The 20,069-nt window shown below is 41.2% G+C and overlaps 1 protein-coding gene across 2 annotated transcripts in view; it reads left to right on the top strand.

The window, feature by feature from the left end:
- Positions 1–20,069, top strand: part of NUP153 (nucleoporin 153) — a 142,126-nt gene that overhangs the window by 44,607 nt on the left and 77,450 nt on the right. For both annotated transcript variants that reach the window (XM_073631115.1, XM_073631114.1), the window contains exons 3-4: positions 5,472–5,696; positions 12,300–12,439. In XM_073631115.1, the coding sequence (XP_073487216.1) occupies positions 5,472–5,696; positions 12,300–12,439 (365 nt within the window). The remainder of the gene's footprint in view (positions 1–5,471; positions 5,697–12,299; positions 12,440–20,069) is intronic.

The following is a 20,069-nucleotide window of genomic DNA, read 5'->3' as shown; positions in this document are numbered from 1 at the left end:
AATCTGTAATGTGAACTTACACTGCACCCCCTCCCCATCGCTCCCGGTCCTGCTGACCTGGAGCTTGGTGATCACCGTACTGACACATTGTATTGCCGATTTACCGGTCCAGGGTTTTAAAATTCCCACAGCTTTCTCACCTTCCCTGACAGGACAGCTACGCGGTTTCTGATTGGTCGGCGCTGACCAATTAGAATGCCTCCTATATGAACCTTTTACAAGGTACATTTTAGGACATTAAGCCGAGGGGATTTCTAAGCCCGAGACCAGTAAGGCGACTGACTACACAATGTCTCCTAGTGGGTGATCGCTGGACTCCAGATCAGTGGGTTCGGGGGGGATGAGGGGGGGGGGGGGGGTCCAGTGTAAGTTCACCTTTCTGTAGAAGTGAGCTTGCCCTTTAAGTAAAATTGTGGGTTTTTTTTGGCATGATGAGACGTAATTTCAGTATTGCTAAAATGTCATTTCTGCCAGGGTATGCAAACTTTTAAAGAGGAACTAAACCTCCCTCTAATGTTTGTGCCTAATCTCTCCTAAACTTGCACCATTTAGGAGATATTTACTGTACACTGTGTGGGTTATGTCATTGGCGCAGGCGCTCTGTAGGTATGGCCGGTAGTGCCGTTTCTTCAAAGCCCTGTGCTGTGACTGGCGTCGCTCGCGTGCATGCGTGGGAGTGACGTCATGCGGCTCTGGCCAGTCACACAGCCGGAGACCGAGGACCCGTGAGGAAGACGGGCGAAGATGGATGCGGCCTCCAGCGGGGATGAGGGCTTCATTTGCAGGCAAGTGTCACATAATGTGCTAATGGTTGCAGAAGAGTTTACTTCCCCTTTAAAGCGGAGTTCCACCAACTTTTAGAACTATTTCTTAAAATCATTATTGCAGCATATAGATTAAGCAATGGATTTTTTTTCTTTAATTTGGCAGTGTTTTTCGATCTAGTTTCCGGCCTCTGCCACCTGCGGATATGTCCGTCATATCCGGCGCACTGTCTCCTGGAAGCGATGTGTCTTATTTCTCAGGAGTCGGTGTGGATGGCCGCCGCTCGTGTTGACATTACAACGGGGCAGGCGCTTTCGCCGACGACGCCCGTTGTAATGGCAACATCATAAGTTTCCAGTGCTGCGATCATTTCATACTGCGCATGCGTGAGAACGGGCAGTGCATGCTGGTCATTCAGCTGCACCGTATCCCGGAAGACAATGCTTGTGGGCTTCACATGCCCACAAGCAAAATGGGAACTTGCAACAAAGAGGAATAAAATTTATTTTTTAATCTAATACATTTATTATAGGGGTGAATGTTATTAAAATCATCAGGGGTATTAATGTATGCCATGATCCAAAGTTGGGCTTTTATAAAAAAAATTCAGCAGGATTCCGCTTTAAGAACCTTTTTTTTTTTTAAAATTATGCCCCATTGACCACCTTCCTGACTGGTAAGAGTGTAGTCTGGGACTCCCTCCTCGGCTGCATTATCCTTGACCTACCCAGGCCCCAAACCCCTTAGGAGTCGAAGGTCCCTCGGGCCGGTCCTATAGTTAGCACTGGGACTCCTTTTACAGTGATGCCAAGCATTATTTCCATTTGAAATGGGGACTGGGCATCAGGGCTTGCATTCTGGCCTGTGTAACACGAAAGGATGGAGCAGCGTTCTGGCTGGTGCTTTCAGTCCTAGGCTCTATTACAGGGGTGCGAACCTCGAACCCTGGGTATTTAGGTAGCTTTTATGCTCCACCGTGCCCTCAGCATCAAGTATCCAAGGATACATAGTGACTATAGACACCAGCAACACTAGCTTTGTTTAGGTATCTGAGGGACTCGTTTACCTATTTTGGGGTGTTTGTGGTTTGACCTGTCGCAACTTTTTTTCTGTTGAACTCCTAAAGTGGAGTTGCACCCACATTTACAACTCTTCAGCATCCCTCACTATACTGTGCACTGTAAACAAATTGGATATTTAAAAAAAAATTTTCTCAGCACCTACTGTATATCTGCTGTATTCATTTTTCACTTCCTCCTCCCTGGCCGTGGCCCATCGCATCATTTCCTGTTTGCAATGCCTTCTGGGAAGGGGCGGCAACTTCCTCTGACACTGCCATTGCTGGAAACCTGACCTGAAACCTATTGCACTGCTTGTGCTGCACTGAGCATGTGCGAGATCTGCAAGGATGAGATCCAGGAAGAAATAGTCTGGCTTCAGATGCCCACACTTAAGATGGCCACGGCCTGCTGTAAGTTTATAAAATAACAAACTACTGCTATAAACTAACAAAACAGACCTTAGTTTACAGACTAACTTTACTAGAATACATTAAGATTGTGTATTATAGGGATATTTTTATTTAAAAAGTATAATTTTGGCCGGAACACCACTTTAAACTATTAGAGTTGCATCTTGTGGTCCTATTTTGGCATGGTTGCCTCTGTCCTCCCAGCACCACGTTGCATTGCTTTTGCTAGGGGTAACGATCAAAGTGACTGCCGGTTCACACTGAAGTCGCACAGGATTGCAGTCTGTGTTCCTGTGTGATTCAATGCGATGCAGTTTTCAGCCCATTTTGTTTGAATGGGCTGAAATCGCACTACATTGCACCAAAAGTAGTACCTGCACTACTTTTAAAAATGCAATAACTAGATTGTATGGTACTGTGTGTCAGAAACCATGAATCGGACCGAGACAGAAGTACAGTTAATCACACTTGTTTAATAATAATAATAAAAAGGTAAACAGAGTAAGCATAGTCAATACATAGCCAGAGTTCAGTAACCAGATCGGATAGTCAGCCAATGTCAGAGAGCCAGAGATCAATGTAGTAGTACAGCAAGCAGGATCAGGAGCCAGAAGGGACATCAGCCGAGCAAGTCTTCAACAGGAACGCAGGAGAAAGTCTGAGATGTGACCAAAGGTGAAGGCAGAGATGAAGTGAGCTGGGTGGCTTTAAGTAGGCAGGACTGTCGAGCAGATCACCAACAGCTGAGTCACTGTGGAGAGAAAGGAGCTGGCAATTAGCTGACAGCTGAGCGGCCAACTCAGATAAGGGCTGAGCCCAGCCCTGACACTGGTACCATGCGATCCAGGCAAACACTGTTTGCAATCTGCGCTTGGGCTGTCGTCAGGAATTCACGGACCCCCGCAGCAAATTTCATACCCAGTGCGTTTTGAATGTGGTGTGGGAAACGCACACAAAATGTGTTTTCCACACCATGTTCTGGTGTGCATGGACTCTTATTGCTGACTTTTTTTTTTTTTTTTTTTTTTTTTTTTAATTCAGGCCCAAATTCCTGCTGAAACCGGACTTCCTCTAATTCCTAAAGAGCCTTGATCTTCAACCCCAAAGCCCACCCCCTTTTGTGCCGCCTGCTTCCACTTCCTCCCTTATTTTAATAAGGACTGTGGATTAGGATGTTGATTCTTTCAGTGAGCATAATTCTGCCAAATTTCAGGAGAAAGGGGAAGTAGGACAAGGACTTTGAAGTTTTTTCACTTTTTTTAGATTGTGTAGACAACCTTTGTAGCTAGAGTTAACATGGTGCAAAGCAAAAGCATCGGGGCTGCAGCATATATGTTTACAGTTATGTCTGTAATGTTAGAATTCCAGTGGGTGGCCTGGGGCGGTAAAACCACAGCTCAGCTGCCTGTTTTTACTGCTCATGTCCGCCTGTGGTAGAAAGCACCCTTCAGGTCTTTTTTTTTCCAGTCCACAATATGCTCACAGAATCCTGTAAAATAGTTTTTCAATTAAGTGTTCCAGAGTAACTAGGTGCACATTGTACACTAGGATAGAGGTCGACCGATATGGGTTTTTCTCTAGACGATACCGATATTTAGAAATCGGGGTGGGCGATATATGATGCCGATTTTTGTGGCCGATTATTTTAGGCTGATTTAAAAAAAAAAAAAAAAAAAAGACCTAACCCACTCCACTCCTCCCTGCTTGCTCCTGTCACTCTACCACACACTTGATGTCCTCAGTACAGATGGCACTGGTTTGGAACTGACTTGGCACTGGCAGGTGGCACTGTTTGGCATTGGCTGGTGGCACTGGTTGGCACTGGTAGGCATTGGCAGCTGGCACGTGGCACTGATTGGCGGGGCACTGGTTGGAAGTGGCACTGGCTGGCACTAGTTGGCACTGGCACTTGGCACTGATTGGCGGTGGCACTGGTTTGGCACTGGCAGAGGGCACTGGTTTGGAACTGGCAGGTGGCACTGCTTGGCATGGCACTGGTTGGAGGTGGCACTGGGTGGCAGGTGGCACTGACAGATGGCACCGATTGGCACTGGCAGGTTTTACACTAAGCTGAGTAACTGTGTGTGAAACTGACAACAGAGAGATGTCAGAATTGAAATTAATGTCAGTGGGCGGGACCCAGCAGCTATCAAACAGCAGCCAATGATTGGGCTGCTTAAAAAAGGGGCGGGGGCACATACACGTAGCGGCCCGCCTAGATCCCATCCCATTGGCTAGTGTTTGATAGCGGCCGGGTCCCGCCCACCCCCAACATCAACCTCAATTCTGACAGATCCCTCTCTCTCTCCTCTGTTACGTGCCAGCTTCACACACTCAGCGGCTCTGGCAAGCATCAAGTGCCGCGCTGAGTGTGGAGAAGGGAGGAGGAATGGCGGTTAATGTTAAATATCGGCTTAATTTTGATCGATTTATCAAAAATGGCCAAATATCGGCCGATATGCCAGCCGATGTATCGGTCGACCTCTACACTAGGAGTCTCTAAACTTTCTTAGCAAAGGGCAATTTTACTGTCCTTCAGGCTTTAGGGGGCTGGACTGTGGCTAGTGGGTGTAGAAAATGCCCCAGGATCAGTGTCCCATCTTTTTTCTTTTAAAAGTAGAAATGGTGCCCCATTGAGAGTGTCAATAGAGGGAATAGTGCCCCATCATTGGTGTTGGTGAAATATTGCCCCAAGGGCCAGATAAAGGCAAGCGAAGGGCCACAATTTGGAGACCACTGTTGTACACAGTGTATTCAGATGCATTTTTTTGCTTCAGTATATCAAGCCCCTATGCCTGAATTCATACAGTAGTGATTTTAGACTTTGTTCCAGTCGAGCAAGTTCTTGAATCAATTTGATCCACGAATGCTGAGATTGTAAGAGATCCAGTATAAGAACAGCAAAGGTTCTCAGAGTACTCTCGACTAAATACAGAATTTTTTATCCATGAACAATATCTCAAGTAATCAGGATTTTTTTATTTTTTTTCCCCCCAGTTATTTTTGGCCATTTTTATTTACATCTGGTTTACTAATGCTAATTGGTTTTATTGCAGACTTTTATTTAACCAGTTTAAATCAGTCAAAATTGTATTTTGTTATATTTGATGCCTTTCATAGTATAGAATAAGATTCCTACCATAAAATGGGATAATGTCAAAAAAAAAAAAAACTGCTACAGTATATAGAAAAGGAGCTTGTTGATATTAATGATAATTTTTTTTTTTTCTTCTAGACCCAGCCACAAATCCATTGATGTTAAATATTCCTGATGTACTAACAAGACCTTCTTTACATCGGCCCAATCTAAACATTAATATTTTTGACTCTCCAGCACTTAATTGCCAGCCTTCTACTTCTGGCTTTTCACTAGTTAAAGAAATTAAGGACTCTGCCTCTTTACATGATGACGACAACATTTCCACAACCAGTGGTTTTTCTTCTAGGGCATCTGATAAAGGTAGGTTGTTGCACTATTTCAGAAATGTCTAGAATTATCAATAAGTTCTCCAGTAGCTATCAGCTGGTGAAGGATTATTTTTTCTCAACTCAAGGGTCTTTTTACAAGTGAAGCTTTTGAAAATACTAAGCATATACTAGTGCAGGGGTTCTTATCCTTTTGAAGAGCGAGGACCACCTAAGTGATTTTTGTCACAGCCACTATGAAATGAAATCAGAGTCTCACATTTTTATTTGAATAGCATAATTAAGATTTTAAACAATCAAGATCATCATTTTCTGTGGGATCAATCCACGTTGGATATTTATCCACTGTTTTAATCACAAAGAGTGGATGACATTAGTGTGAACCCTAACATTATTTAATTTTACAAGGCCAGTGGAGAGAATTGGTTCCTGTATATGCCGCCCCTCTTGTCTAAATGAAAAAAGGAATGTGACGGAGGCCGCACGGGCCCCCTAGAGAATGCTACACCAGTGGTTGGGGAGGGGGGGCTGTGTCTCAACTATATGGGGTTTTACTGCTGCGTGACCTGGAACACTCATTCTCCTTCTCCCTGCCTACCCATGCCCCAGTCTAGCCAAGCAAGGAGTTCCCTGGTTTGGTGGATTTCCAGCACAAACTTGAAAATGAAAATCTTCCCTTCATTAACACCTAAAGTTATAACAGATGCCAATAATTTGGGCTGGGGAGTGTTCCATTCCCTCACAGTCCAGGGAACATGGTCATCAGTGGAAGCCAAGTTCCTTCCTGGAGCTCGGAGCATTATCAATGGCTCTGCAACTCTGTACCCCCTTGCTTGTTCTGCAAGAGCACCCAATCGGGGTGCAGTTAGTGCCACAGTGGCTTACTTCAACCATAAAGAGGGTGATGCGTCATGCAGCTTTCAACAGAAGTAAACCTGATCCTCTCATGAACGGGACTCCCTGTTCAGAGATTCCTCCGGTTGTCCACTATTGGGATGTGGACAGCCAAGGGGATTACCTAGGGTCCCACTACCTGGTTCAAGGGGAATGGGCTTCTCAGCCCTCCATTTTCCACCTGATATGTCAGAAATGCCTGGTCTCCAGATTCAACAACAAGCTACATCTGTGGCCAGGACCAAGGATCCTCAAGCCCTTTCATCAAATGCCCTGATAATCCTCTGGTCTCAAAGCTTGATTTCTACTTTGTTGGCACAGCAATTAGGTCAAGAAAAGAAGCTGGTTATTCTCATTGCTCCAAACCGGCCCAGGAGAACCTGGTACACTCACAATTCCAGACTACTAGGACTGGAACATGGCCTTAAGTCCTCTTAAAGGACAGGTTTGGGTTTTACAGCACCTTGTGCTTCCTTGGGACCTTAAATAGATTTTTCCTTTTCTTGTATTTCTTGCTTCCCGGGGGGTGGAGTCATTCTCTCAAGTGGTGTTCTGGAAACTGTTACAAACTTTTTCGATAGGTTAGTGTGCGTGAGCTACTGTTGAAAATCCCCCCCCAGCCAAGCATTAGGACAGTGCCCCACTCTCCTCTCTACTGAAAATGGCTAATTACCAATAGTCGGGTAGTCACGCGCCTGCAAAGTGGAATCTCCGTTTGGGTTTTGTTATTGGCTATTTAGCTTCAAACTTGAAAATTCAGCTGGATCCTGATAAATCCCTGTGCTTTACTAATGCAAGGTAAAGCAAAAAGTTGAACAGGTAGAACTCCAGCTATGGAATGATTCTATTTACAATTGTTTTTTGTTTTGCTGAACTGGAGAAAAAATCCAAATGGAAGATCTGTCGGTGAAGTTGAGCGTACAGTTCGCTCATTACCTAATGTAAGAACTGTCTTTTGGTGGTATTTGATCACCTTTTTTTTTTTTTTTTTTTTTTTCGCTATAAACAAATAGTGACAATTTTGAAAAAAAAAAACTATTTTGTAGTTTTTGCTATACCAAATATACCACTTGTATTCTTCTACATATTTTTGGTGCAAAAAATCGCCATATGCGTATATTGTTTTGCGCAAAAGTTATAGCGTCTTGAAAATAGGGGATAGATTTGTAATTTTTATTATTTTATTGATTTTACTAGTAATGGCGGCGATCTGCAATTTTTATCGGGACTGATATTGCGAAAGTCAGATTGGACACATTTGACACTATTTTGGGACCATTGACATTTATACAGCGATCAGAGCTAAAAATAGCCATTGATTACTGTATAACTTACATGGGAAGGGGTTAACACTAGGGGGCAATCAAGGGGTTAACCATGTTCCATGGGTGTGTTCTAACTGTAGGGGGGATGGGACTGACTTGGGGAGGAGAGAGATCGGTGTTCATACTTTGTATGAACACATGATCTCTCTCCTCCCGAGAGAACTGGGATTTGTGTGTTTACACACAGATCCTGGTTCTCGCTCTATCATGAGCGATCGCTGGTGCTCGGCGGTCATCGCGCCCGCCGGGGACACGCATCAGATGACTGCTGTCACGTCTTAAAGGAGCGACTTACAGCTGCGGTGATTTGCCGAGACAGCCTGCCGCAGTATAACTGCGGCGGCTAGTGGGTTGTTTGGTGAATGGATAGGGTGTTTTTGGGTTTTTTTTTTTTTTTTTTGTAAGTCAGTTTTGCTGCAGCAGGTTCTATACAATGTACAGATGTGCCACTTTACAGGCGGACTAAGGGGACCCCCAGGCACTATATTTATTTAAAGGAATTTTTAATTTTTATTGTTTCACTTTAGACATCATTAAAATCACTGCTCCTGTAAAAACAATCTTTTAAAAAAAACAAAAAAACATTTTGCATTGACACATGCCCCCCAGGGCAGTACCTGGACCGCCATACCCTTTTTTTATGGCCAATAACTTGCATGTAAGCCTTCAAAATGGGGACATTTGCTTTTTTCAAGTTAGGGTACCACAGACTTTAATAGGGTTCACATCAAAACTTTTTACATATTCGGGAGTACTGGTCCAAATAGACCCAGCTCTATTGGGTGCTAACAAACTTATTTAGAGTTCAATGCAATTGGATCACTTACTCAAAATCTCAAATAGAGCAAGATTGGAATAGCCTATAAAGATCCAGTCTACCCACTCCTATGTAATATGATGTAGTATAATCGACAAACCTTTAATAACGGTATCAGTTATAATGTTACGTGTGCAAAAATGCTTTCTATAGTTTTTTTTTTTTTTTAATACAGATTAGGTAATATGCAATTTTCACTGCCATTATTGAATTTTTATTAGTTGTTTTTTTACGAAAGATATTTCTCTATACAAATTTTTTTATGGTATTCACAATGTGAGTACAAATTTAAATAAAATACTGCTAAAGTTTGTTGAATTACTGTCTGTTTTAACATTACCTCCTAATTTTGTCTTTCATACATCATTGCACCCCAAAACAGTCATTATTGAATTGTCAGAATAGCATGAATAGATTGTTCGATACACTAAACTATCATATCGATCTGTCCACGTTCCTACAATCAGAATTTCCATCCAGACCAATCAGAATAATTTTAATGCAATCGAATGTTGCTTGAAATCAATAGTTCTTAGATTCAATCACATTATCTGTTTCAGTAAAAAAAATGTATTTTGTGTGTGTGTTTGGCCACCATTTAGTCTGATTTTGCTGCATGCTGTGAATTTCTCGCAGTGGGAATTAGAAGCTGCAGCATGTCAGAGCTCATATCCTTTTCTGGATGGATGTCTAGTATCTAGCCATTTCCTCCCCAGTCTGCTCCTGGACTGCCAGTTTTTACCTTCATTGGATTTCAGCTCTTTGAGTCCCAGAGGCTCCACGTTTTATAGATAGGTGTTGCATAGGGAGGTCTACATAGGAGCCTTCACTCCTCCAGACTATTACCCACCCATGAAGGCATTATATTTGCATACCTCCTTGCAAGATCCAGCCTGTTGCTTGCAGCAGGGCTGAGGTCTCTTGAGAGGCAGTACTGAGACAGGGTGCTATGATTTCAGGAAGCTATGTTAGGACCTGAATGGCCTCTACCAACCATGATCTGCCTACATTTAACATATTTAACCCAGTGATGTCATACATTATAAAATAAGGTATGTAATAACTGTTTTTATTTAATTTTATTAGAATATTGAAGGGGCAAGGGAGCAAAATAAGCAGATTAAACATTAGTTTTAATACAAGTTTGCCAATCCTTTGGACTGAAACTTGACCTTGTCATATCTATGGCTGCACTGTTAAGTTAATGGTGATTGTGTCTTGGTGTCTAACATTTTGGTTTTATGAAAGCATCCTGAAGTATTTTCTTTATCATTCATTGTAGGAAACAGGCACCTGGTTCTGAAAATTGGATTAGAAGCTGCTACCTACAGGAGATTTGAACACTGGCAAAAAAAAAAAATTTGAAAGCCTACTCCCTTAAGACTCCACCACTAACCACCATGTTTCATTTTTTGCTAGTGTCTGGAGACTTCAAAAATGTTGCTTGAGCTAGTATATACATTGCAGATATCTGCATCGCTCTATACCTAGCAAAACCCTGTTGAAGGGTGTACCTGGAACCGGCTAGACTAGCAGATTGCCCCGCTAGTCTGGAATGTGACCTTCATTCATTCAAAGGGCTCTGTGTTATGGGCATTCATTCACAGAATGCTGTTTTTAAATTGTGACAGCAGGTGTGGAGAGAAGCTCTCCCCCCACCTGCTGTCACAAGGAGGGGAAGGATACTCAACATGTTACACCCTAAATAAGTGTGTAACATGTTAAAAAAGGTGAACTTCTTTTAGGAGGGATTGATTACCTAGCACATGATGTAAGCAGAGTGCTAAGCATGCACACTCTGTGTGCTTTCTTAGGAAGCTGCACATTGATTTGAGCTGTGTATATCGATGTTACATCGCCAGGCTGAGTAAAGAGTGAAATGAGAAGGAACTGCTCTGGGAGAGGGTAGATGCACTCTGATGCCTGTGTATGGCTGACAGACAGCCCAACTCAATGTGCAGCTTCCTGAGTGTTAAGCCCTGTACACACGATCAGAAAATCTTAGGAAAAACACTGATTTCGAAACGATCATACGATAATCTCATCGTTGGTACAGAGCTTTCGAGAGCCGATCAGGACAGTTCATCCGATTTTTATATTATTTAATCAGACCAGCACGAAAAAAAAAACTATTTTCGTTTAGTCCAGCTGTCATTTGAAAATGCAATACAAATGCATTACAAAACATGACATCACCTCCGAATTTTTATTCTGTCGTACCAGAATTTTGTGACTTTAGTAAACTCTTCAGATTTGATCTGAGGTTAGCATGCAAAAAAGCGGACGATCATTCGTCCGATAAGCTCATTGTGTGTACCAGGCATTACTTCCAATAGGGAGATCCTTTTTTTTAAAGCGAGATTGCTCATTGTATATTAGATTGCTTACTATTTTATATTATGTGTTTAATTTGTAGCACAGCATTTCTTTTTTTTCCACGATGATTAGGTGCCAATTCTGGTTTGAATTCTTACTTTTATGCTTGTGACCTAATATTTTGAGTGTGTGAGTACTTCATTTTTTAAAATTTTTTTTTTTATACTAACTCGGTTTGAGAAATTACATTGATTCCAGAATTGAATGTTACAAGCCAATGAAATTTTGAAGTACTTTCTAATACCATAGGTCAAGTCATCAAATGTACTGAGAATTTTCATACAGATATTTACTAATATTCGTTTAAAAATCTACTAGTGTATGGCCAGCTCTAGGAAGCCTTCCCTGAGTAGGGGATTCAAGAAGGCCAGAGTGCTCTTTAAGGGCAGGCAGCTTCCACTGGTTGGTATCTTACCTATTTGTCTAGTGCTGATAACTGTAGGTTACCAATGAGCAAGGCTGACCAGCTTGGCTCCTTGCTGAAGTATCTGCACCCTCTGAGTAAAAACTTCCATAGCTGTGACAGTACTCTTCCCTCTTTTCCATTTAGCAGCAAGTGGGGCTTGACCTTTTTACATTGCTGCTTCTTCGCTTGATCTTCTGCCTGTTGGTATCTGGGATTCTGGACTTGAGACAAGATCGGCAAGTAGCCCGTAATTATTAATTTTGTTATTATTGGACTGGTTGAATTTGCTCTTTGGACCAGTTGTCCAATTTTCCATAAGGATCTGTTTTCAGGCTGGGAAACCTTAGTGTTCTCTTTTGTTGACCATTCTTGATGGTCTGTTCTTGTTCAAGTAGTTATTACTCCACGTGTTACTTTTGCTTGGATCATAGGTTCTGCTGGTGCAGACTCTGTGACCTTCGATGTGGTCAGTCACTGAATTCCTGTGTCTCTCAATGGATTATAAAGAAAATAAGATTTTTGTACTTGCCATGAAGTCTTTTTCTTGAAGTCCATTGAGGGACAGGTGACCTATCCCCCTTTGTTTATTGGTCTTTTGTTCTGCTTGTTTACAAAACTGAGGCATGATGACCGAAGGTGGGGTTATGCAGAGGCTAACCTTCAATGTGTGTTTTTTTTTTTTTTCTGTTTTCCAGTGTCTACATCTCCTCCTGTAGGCAGCCGCATGTAACCAGAACGCCTGAATTTGTGTGCTGTAATGGACTTCAAGAAAAATTTTATGGAAAGTACAAAAATCATTTTTTTTTTTTCCTCCTACAGATGTTGCAGTTACAAAAATTGGGACTGTTCCATTACTGTGGTCTCCTGAAGCTGATCAAACACATAATGTTTCACAAAACTCGTCATTAAATTCTAAGAAACCTGCATTTAATCCATCTGCCTTTTCCTCATTTTTACCCGTAAGTGCTTTACTACTTTTAAGTGTAAAACATTCTGGTGGGGTTGGTGTATTTTATTTTGACCCAATAATTGCTGTAGTACATTTCACCTTCTCAATCCTCAAATGTGGTGGCTTCATTTGTCTCTTTCTTTACTTCCCCCTTCTGATCTTCATGTTCAACTGGTGAAACCCACCATACTTCCTGGAGTGACAACGCTCATTTATCACACTATCTTTGTAGTGGCAGACCTGCCCTCTCCTTATTTCAAACACTGGGAGTTCTGTAGTTCAGAGAACAATGTTGGAGTTTTAAAGTGGGTTTATATGTTTGTATGTATATATATGTATGTATATGTGTGTGTGTGTGTGTGTGTGTGTGTATATATATATATATATATATATATATATATATTGTGTAATATATATTTTCAAAGGGTGAGGTGCACAGCAGTCTTAGCAAAATGTGCAAGCGATCTGGCCTTCCCAAGGGCCAAAAGATAGAGCTGTAATTGCTGCACGTAAAAATTGCATCAAAACAGCATGGTTTACATGGTGGCGTTTCGAGCTAACACATATAACGCCCTTCTTCAAAACCACATAGCTACAAATGACCACATACAGGGGACAAATATATAGCACATCATCACATGATTGGATAATGGAATCAATTCGTAATGGAGTATACAAAATTCCTTATTTATTATATATTCAAAAAACTGAAACGACTCTAAGCAACAGGTGTATTGTATCTCTCACATAACAAAGATGTAATTGGTCAGACAGTAGTATGTCTAAAGAACAAAAAAAAAAAAAAAAAAAAAAGAGAACATAAGATAAAAATGATGCAACCTAAAAAATCAATTATTGTCCCTCATATTCATGCCTGTATAGACTATTAATGAAAAGTCTAATACATAACTAGACTAATACAGGAAAGAAAAAACTGATCAGAAAAAAAACTATTACAGCAAATGCTATTACAGAATTAAATACAGGTCAAAATCTGAATTTAACCCCTTGGCTTGTAGATTATCCAGTTAATCTTTTCCTCAATTCTAGTCGTCCCCCCCTCATCTGTTTATTGGTATCCTGTCAATAACCATCTATCTCAATTGTGACACCTTTATGATTTTTTTTTTTCTATAAAGTGTCTGGCCAATGGTAATTTATCAAGCTTATCTCTATTGGAGTACTTGTATCTTGCAATCCTTTGACTTTGTGTTGTCTCTCCTACATAAAGTCTACATGGCCATTTAATAATGTATATAACATAAGAGGACTGACAGGTGAAATAGTCCCTAATTGGTATTTTATATCCTTTATGGGGGTGAGAGAAACGTTTGCCTTTAATCATACTAGTATACTGTATGCAGCAGAGACAGGGAAATTAACCTTTATTTGGTGGACCTAAAAATGTGACACGAGTGCTAGGTATACTATATTGATCTGATTTATGAAATCTATCATATATGGTTCTCCCTCGACGGTACGAGGGTAATTGAGGATGGTAAAATTCAGGGACAGTAGGATAGTTACTATTGAGAATAGTCCAGTGTTTTTTAATAACACTATTTGGTTAGAAAACGGATGAAATTGTGAAATGAATGACATTCTGCAACTTGTGGTTCGGATTTTATTACAATGTAAATTCACACGTTCCTGATGAGCCATTTATTTAGGGTATCCACGTTGTCACAGTCTAGCTTCCATTTCATCGAATCTACTCTCTCAGGTGTCAGTCTTACTAGTAATCCTAGCTACATGTTTAAATTGGCTACGGGGAATGGATTTAACACAGGTGGATGAAAGCTAGAAAAGTGTAACGATTGATTACGATCTGTGGGCTTTCTATATAGATCGCTAATAACATGCCTGTCCTGTATGAACAATAATGTATCCAGAAACGGTATCTATATCTATTTATCCTGATTTACAGCCAGCAGGTGATGCTAGTATTTTTAACATTCTATTGACCAGAAAGCTCCGATTTTTTTATTTTTTTTATTTATTTTTTGCAGCTGAATGGGTCAGATGAGTGACTCCTCCTCCTTGCTTTCCCTGTTGTGCTGCTTTCTTGTTTTGCTGCCAACCCCTGTAGAATAAAATGGTGGTAGTGGTGATTTTTTTTTTTCCTCATATATTGGCACATGTTTATCAAATCCATACTTTTAGTAAAAAAAAAAATGCTCTAAAGGTAATTTTAGTTCACACAAACGCAATATATTACCCTTTTTTAGTACTGGGGCAGGTTTGTTCAGGGCAAGGAGGTGGAACTGCACCCCCTACAGTGATCCTTATACATGCAGCAGAATGGGTGCACCACACTTTGCTCATTCTCGGCCCCCTTTGCACCTACTCTACTGCTGACAGCTAGTGATGTGACATGTGTTCCATCTGAAAATAGAGGAGGAGATTAATGAGGTGACAAAACATCACATGAGAGCTTAACTTGGCTCACATGTAGATTAGTTACTCGTGTGTAGTATTGGCTGTAGTGCCCCCCCTATGGAATAATTTGTATATTTCTGCCACATATCCCAGTCAGCATGATTAGAGTTCAAGGAATACCTGTAGACTTCGGTATTTAACCCTCTTGGGATCATAGTCCGTAAACGGAAGATCCATTCCTTTTCCTTCTGCAGCAGGACTGTATCATAATCTCCTCTGCGATTTGGAAGAGAGCAAAAAAGCCCTTTTATCTTTAATCCATCAACAGAGGAATTGTGGAACTTTTGAAAATGTTGTTGTGCAATGGGGCCCCATTTCGGGTTATCCTTGTTACTTTTTTTTGAATATTCCCGATACTACACAGGTGTTTACCGATGCGTATGCGTAACTGTCGTTTCGTCTTACCAACAATTTTTTTTTTTTTTGGCATGGACATTGTAGAATATAGAAGACCTTTTCAGTACTACAGTTAATAAATTGTTGGATCTGATAGACTTTATTATTATCCGCATCGGTGAAACTTATCTGTGCGTTCATCATGTTGACAAATGTGGCAATGGCCGCATGGAAACATACCCTTAGAACAAGACATGTTCATCAGCCAGCTGTTGGATGGATTACAAGTGAATTCTGAATGTATTCTGAAGGTTATCTTTGAGGTTCTTGGCTTTCCTAGAGACTAGCAATGGTTGTGGGCCCACCATACTGGTAAGGTCAGGAGATCTTGTCAAGATTGACCAATGCTTGTCCAAAATTGACCTAACCTTCTCCCATTGGGCCCCGTAGCGGGTAATGATTCTCACTGGGCAGGATTGGGGTATGATAGATTTGGGATGCATGTTTGGGAACAAGAAGGTCCCCTTGTTTGGTTGCCCCCTGTACGCCTGCTGATCGTGACCCATTCAAGTGAATGGGGTTGCTTGTGCAGGGTCCAAGGAGTTAAAGCAGGTGATGAGGAGGTGAATACAATGCCTCCTTACTGCCTGTCAAATGCTCTCTGAGGAGCAATCCAAACATGGACGGCTGTTTAGAAAGCACTGCACATGTGAAGTCCTTATGGTGACACAATGACTGATTTGGAATGCTGTAAATGATGTGGCGGTTATAAGGGATAGTGTAACTGGTATGGCAGAGATCAGGCACAACATGATTGTGCAGTGGTATTCAGGGACACTGATCACCGTATATGTTAAAAAAAAAAAAAAAAGCACACAGCAAGAGTGTGTGTCTGTGTGTGTCTGTGTGTGTCTGTGTGTGTCTGTGTGTGTCTGTGTGTGTCTGTGTGTGTCTGTGTGTGTCTGTGTGTGTCTTTTTTTTTTTTTTTTTTCTCCACACTAGCACGATGCGGGAACCAGATTCGTTTCCCGCATAACACTAGCAGGCAGTTCATGCTGCCCTATGCGAACCGCTGCGGGTGTCCATAGAAAGTTAATGACACCCCCAGGTCGGTTCGCATATAACAATTTGGATTAGCAGCAAGGATAGGATGTGTTTTCATAATGGGGGATTTTAATTATCCAAACATAGACTGGGCTGAGGGAACCACGCATTCGTCCAAGTCTCGCCAGTTCCTAAGTGTCTTGCAGGACAATTTCATGGGTCAGATGGTAGACGCACCAGCTAGAAACAGTTACTAGATCTACTGATTACCATCAATACAGACCTTATTATAGCTGTGGAAATATGGAGAAATTTAGGAAATGGCGATCACAGGTCAATTGACTTCAGTATAAATCACACAAATAGGAAACATAAGGGAAATACAAAAGAGCCAACATCCCTAAACTACGAACCTTGCTAGAAGATGTAAATTGGGATAAAATCTTAGGAACAGAACACGGTGGAGGGATGGATTTGCTTTAAAAGCATATTAAATAAGTGCATTAGCCAGTGCATACCATTGGGTAATAAATTTAAAAGAGCGACCAAAACTCCTGGATGGCTTAATGCCAATGTAAAAATGCATATAAAAGCAAAAGAGAAGGCCTTAAAATAATACAGGGTTGAGGGATCATCAGCATTTGAACTTTATAAAGAATGCAACACGAAATGTAAGGGTGCAATTAGGGCGGCTAAGATAGAATAGGAAATACACATAGCGGAGGAGAGCAAAAAAAAAATCCCAAGAAATTCTTTAAGTATGTAAACAGTAAAAAAGAGGACAGACCATATTGGCCCCATAAAGAATGAAGGACATCTGGTTACAAAGGATGGGGAGATGGCAAAGGCATTGAATTAATTCTTCTCAGTTTTCACGAGGAAATCGAGGGGGCTTCAGTAACCAAAACTGCAGTGTTTATCCTTCTGATACATCACAGGAAGCACCCTCATGGCTAACAGAGAACCGAATTAGACTTGGGAAACTTAACATTAATAAATCACCGGGACCAGATGGCTTGCACCCTAGGGTACTTGGGGAACAAGTAATTGCCAGACCATTGTTCCTAATTTTTACTGACAGTCTACTGACTGGAATGGTACCAGCGGATTGGAGAAAAGCCAATGTAGCACCAATTTTTAAAAGGGGCCCAAAATTCATCCCTGGGAATTGCAGACCCGTTAGCCTAACATCGACAGTATGCAAGCTCTTGGAGAGGATAAGGGACTATATACATGTTTTTTGTAATGACAACGGTATTGGCAGTAATCGGCAAGGATTCCTGAAGAATCATTCTTGCCAAACCAATCTATTAACTTTCTATGAGAAGGTGAGTTGCCATCCAGATAAAGGAAGGCCCATAGACGAGGTGTATCTGGATTTTGCAAAAGCATTTGACACAGTTCCCCATAAACGTTTACTGTACAAAATTAGGTCCGTTGGCATGAACCCATAGGGTGAGTACATGGATTGAAAACTGGTTACAAGGGTGAGTTCAGAGGGTGGTGATAAATGGGGGAGTACTTGGAATGGTCAGGGGTGGGTTGTGGGGTCCCACGTGGTTCTGTTCTGGGACCAATCCTATTTAATTTGTTCATAAACGACCTGAAAGGATTGGGGTAAACAGTTCAATCTCTGTATTTGCAGATGATACTAAGCTAAGCAGGGCAATAACCTCTGCAGGATGTGGTAACTTTGCAAGAAGATCTGAACAAATTAATGGGGTGTGCAACTACATGGCAAATGAGGTTTAATGTAAAATGATGCATTTGGGTGGCAAAAATATGAATGCAATCTATACACTAGGGATGGAAAAGGACCTGGGGGTCCTAGTAGGCTCAGCAATGGCATACAATGCCAAGCTGCTGCTAACAAAGCAAACAGAATATTTGCATGCATTAAAAAAAGGATTAACTCCAGGAATAAAGCGATAATTCTCCCACTCTACAAGACTCTGGTCTGGCCGCACCTGGAGTATGCTGTCCAGTTCTGGGCACCAGTCCTCAGGAAGGATGTACTGGAAATGGAGCCAGTACAAAGAAGGGCATCAAAGCTAATAAAGGGTCTGGAGGACATTAGTTGTGAAGAAAGGTTGCGAGCACTGAACTTATTCTCTCTGGAGAAGAGACGCTTGAGAGGGGATATGATTTCAGTTTACAAATACCATACTGGTGACCCCACAATAGGGATAAAACTTTTTCGTGGGAAATTTAACAAGACACGTGGCCACTCGTTAAATTTAGAAGAAAAGAGGTTTAACCTTAAACTACATAGAGGGTTCTTTATTGTAAGAGCGGCAAGGATGTGGAATTCCCTTCCACAGGCGGTGGTCTCAGCGGGGAGCATCGATTGTTTAAAAAAACTATTAGACAAGCACCTCAATGACCTCATCATACAGGGATATACAATGTAATACTGACATAATCACAAATATAGGTTGGACTTGTGTGTTTTTTTTTTTCAACCTCACCTACTATGTAACTATGTAGAACTGATGGATGAATGAAAGGTCTGCCTCCTCCATTCATAGACCGCTTTTCGTTGCAGGAAGTGATAGTACAGCTTTTTTTTTTTTTTAATGGAGCAGGGGAGTGGCAAGTGTTTTTGTACCTGTTTGTATGTTGACATATCGACTTTGCTCAGTTTTTTGGCTAATTTTATATTGTTTTACAAATAAACATTGAGTGCTGTATATCGCAAAAGTTTCCCAGCATTATGAAGTAGTCAAAGTAAAGGTAGCATCTGATTGGAATTGCACAACTTTTACTTTGTGTGTTAATTTGGCCTCATCATGCACACTAAGCTTAAAGCGGAGTTCCGGCCACAATTTTTTTTTTTTTTTTTTTTAACAGGTATCCCATCATAATGCATGAATAACAAAAATAAAGTATATGTTTGCTAGTGGCTAAGACTTCTATCCTTTTTTTTTTTTTTCTACTTATGATTTATAAAATCCTCTTCTGGCCATTGCATGATTGTGGGCATGTGAAGCCCAATCGCAACCTCTTCCTGAATTAGCGATGGAGAGGTGCATGCTGGGTAACCAGCATAAACCTCTCAAACTCGCTCATGCGCCAGCGGCTGTAGTGCCGATTGTTTACCATGTTGCCATAACGGTGGGCACGGAGGAAGGTCCCGCCCTGTTATGTCAACCTAGATGGATCCGCCTTAAATTGCGTCATTTCCTGTCAGGAAATAACTCAATTTTTTTTTTTTTTTAACACACTCCTGCCCACTGACTCCTGGGACTCACATTTCCCAGAAGCACAGGTGATTGATTTGGAGCTCCCCGGACCCGGAAGTGGCAGATTAGGAGCCACCACATAGCAACAGGGCATTTCTGGTGATTAAAAAGTTTTCAATCCAAATGTTTATTACTACTAGTAAAGGACTGTGAAAATGTAAACGTTTTTCGGGGTGGAACTCTGCTTTAAAGACGTGTGTTTTTTCTTTTCCTACAGGAGTTTGCAGCATCAAAACTCAGTAAAAAGACACGTTTTTGCATGCGTATTAATGCGCGTTCCCTCTTCTGGAGTTAATGCTTTATATTGAACATAATTCTGGTCATTAGAATGTATTACTACCCGACTACATAATCATGTACAATGAATCCAATTAACCTGACTAAATTATTTTTTTAAGTTGGGGCATAGTTAAGAAAAGGTCTACAAAACCTAATCTAGGTTTCCTTTATAAAGGAAAAAAACATGCAGATCTCCAGTTTTAAACTGTTATACTTTTATAAATAGACATTTGGGAAGGTGTCTGAAACACTAGCTTAGCTTTCATCATTGTTCTCTTTTTACTGTAGTATTGCTATATT

This window comes from Aquarana catesbeiana, linkage group LG05 (genome assembly GCF_042186555.1).
Source record: "Aquarana catesbeiana isolate 2022-GZ linkage group LG05, ASM4218655v1, whole genome shotgun sequence".
Lineage (NCBI taxonomy): Eukaryota > Metazoa > Chordata > Amphibia > Anura > Ranidae > Aquarana > Aquarana catesbeiana.
Note: the sequence above shows the minus strand (reverse complement) of the source record. Positions and strands in the feature narration are given on the sequence as shown.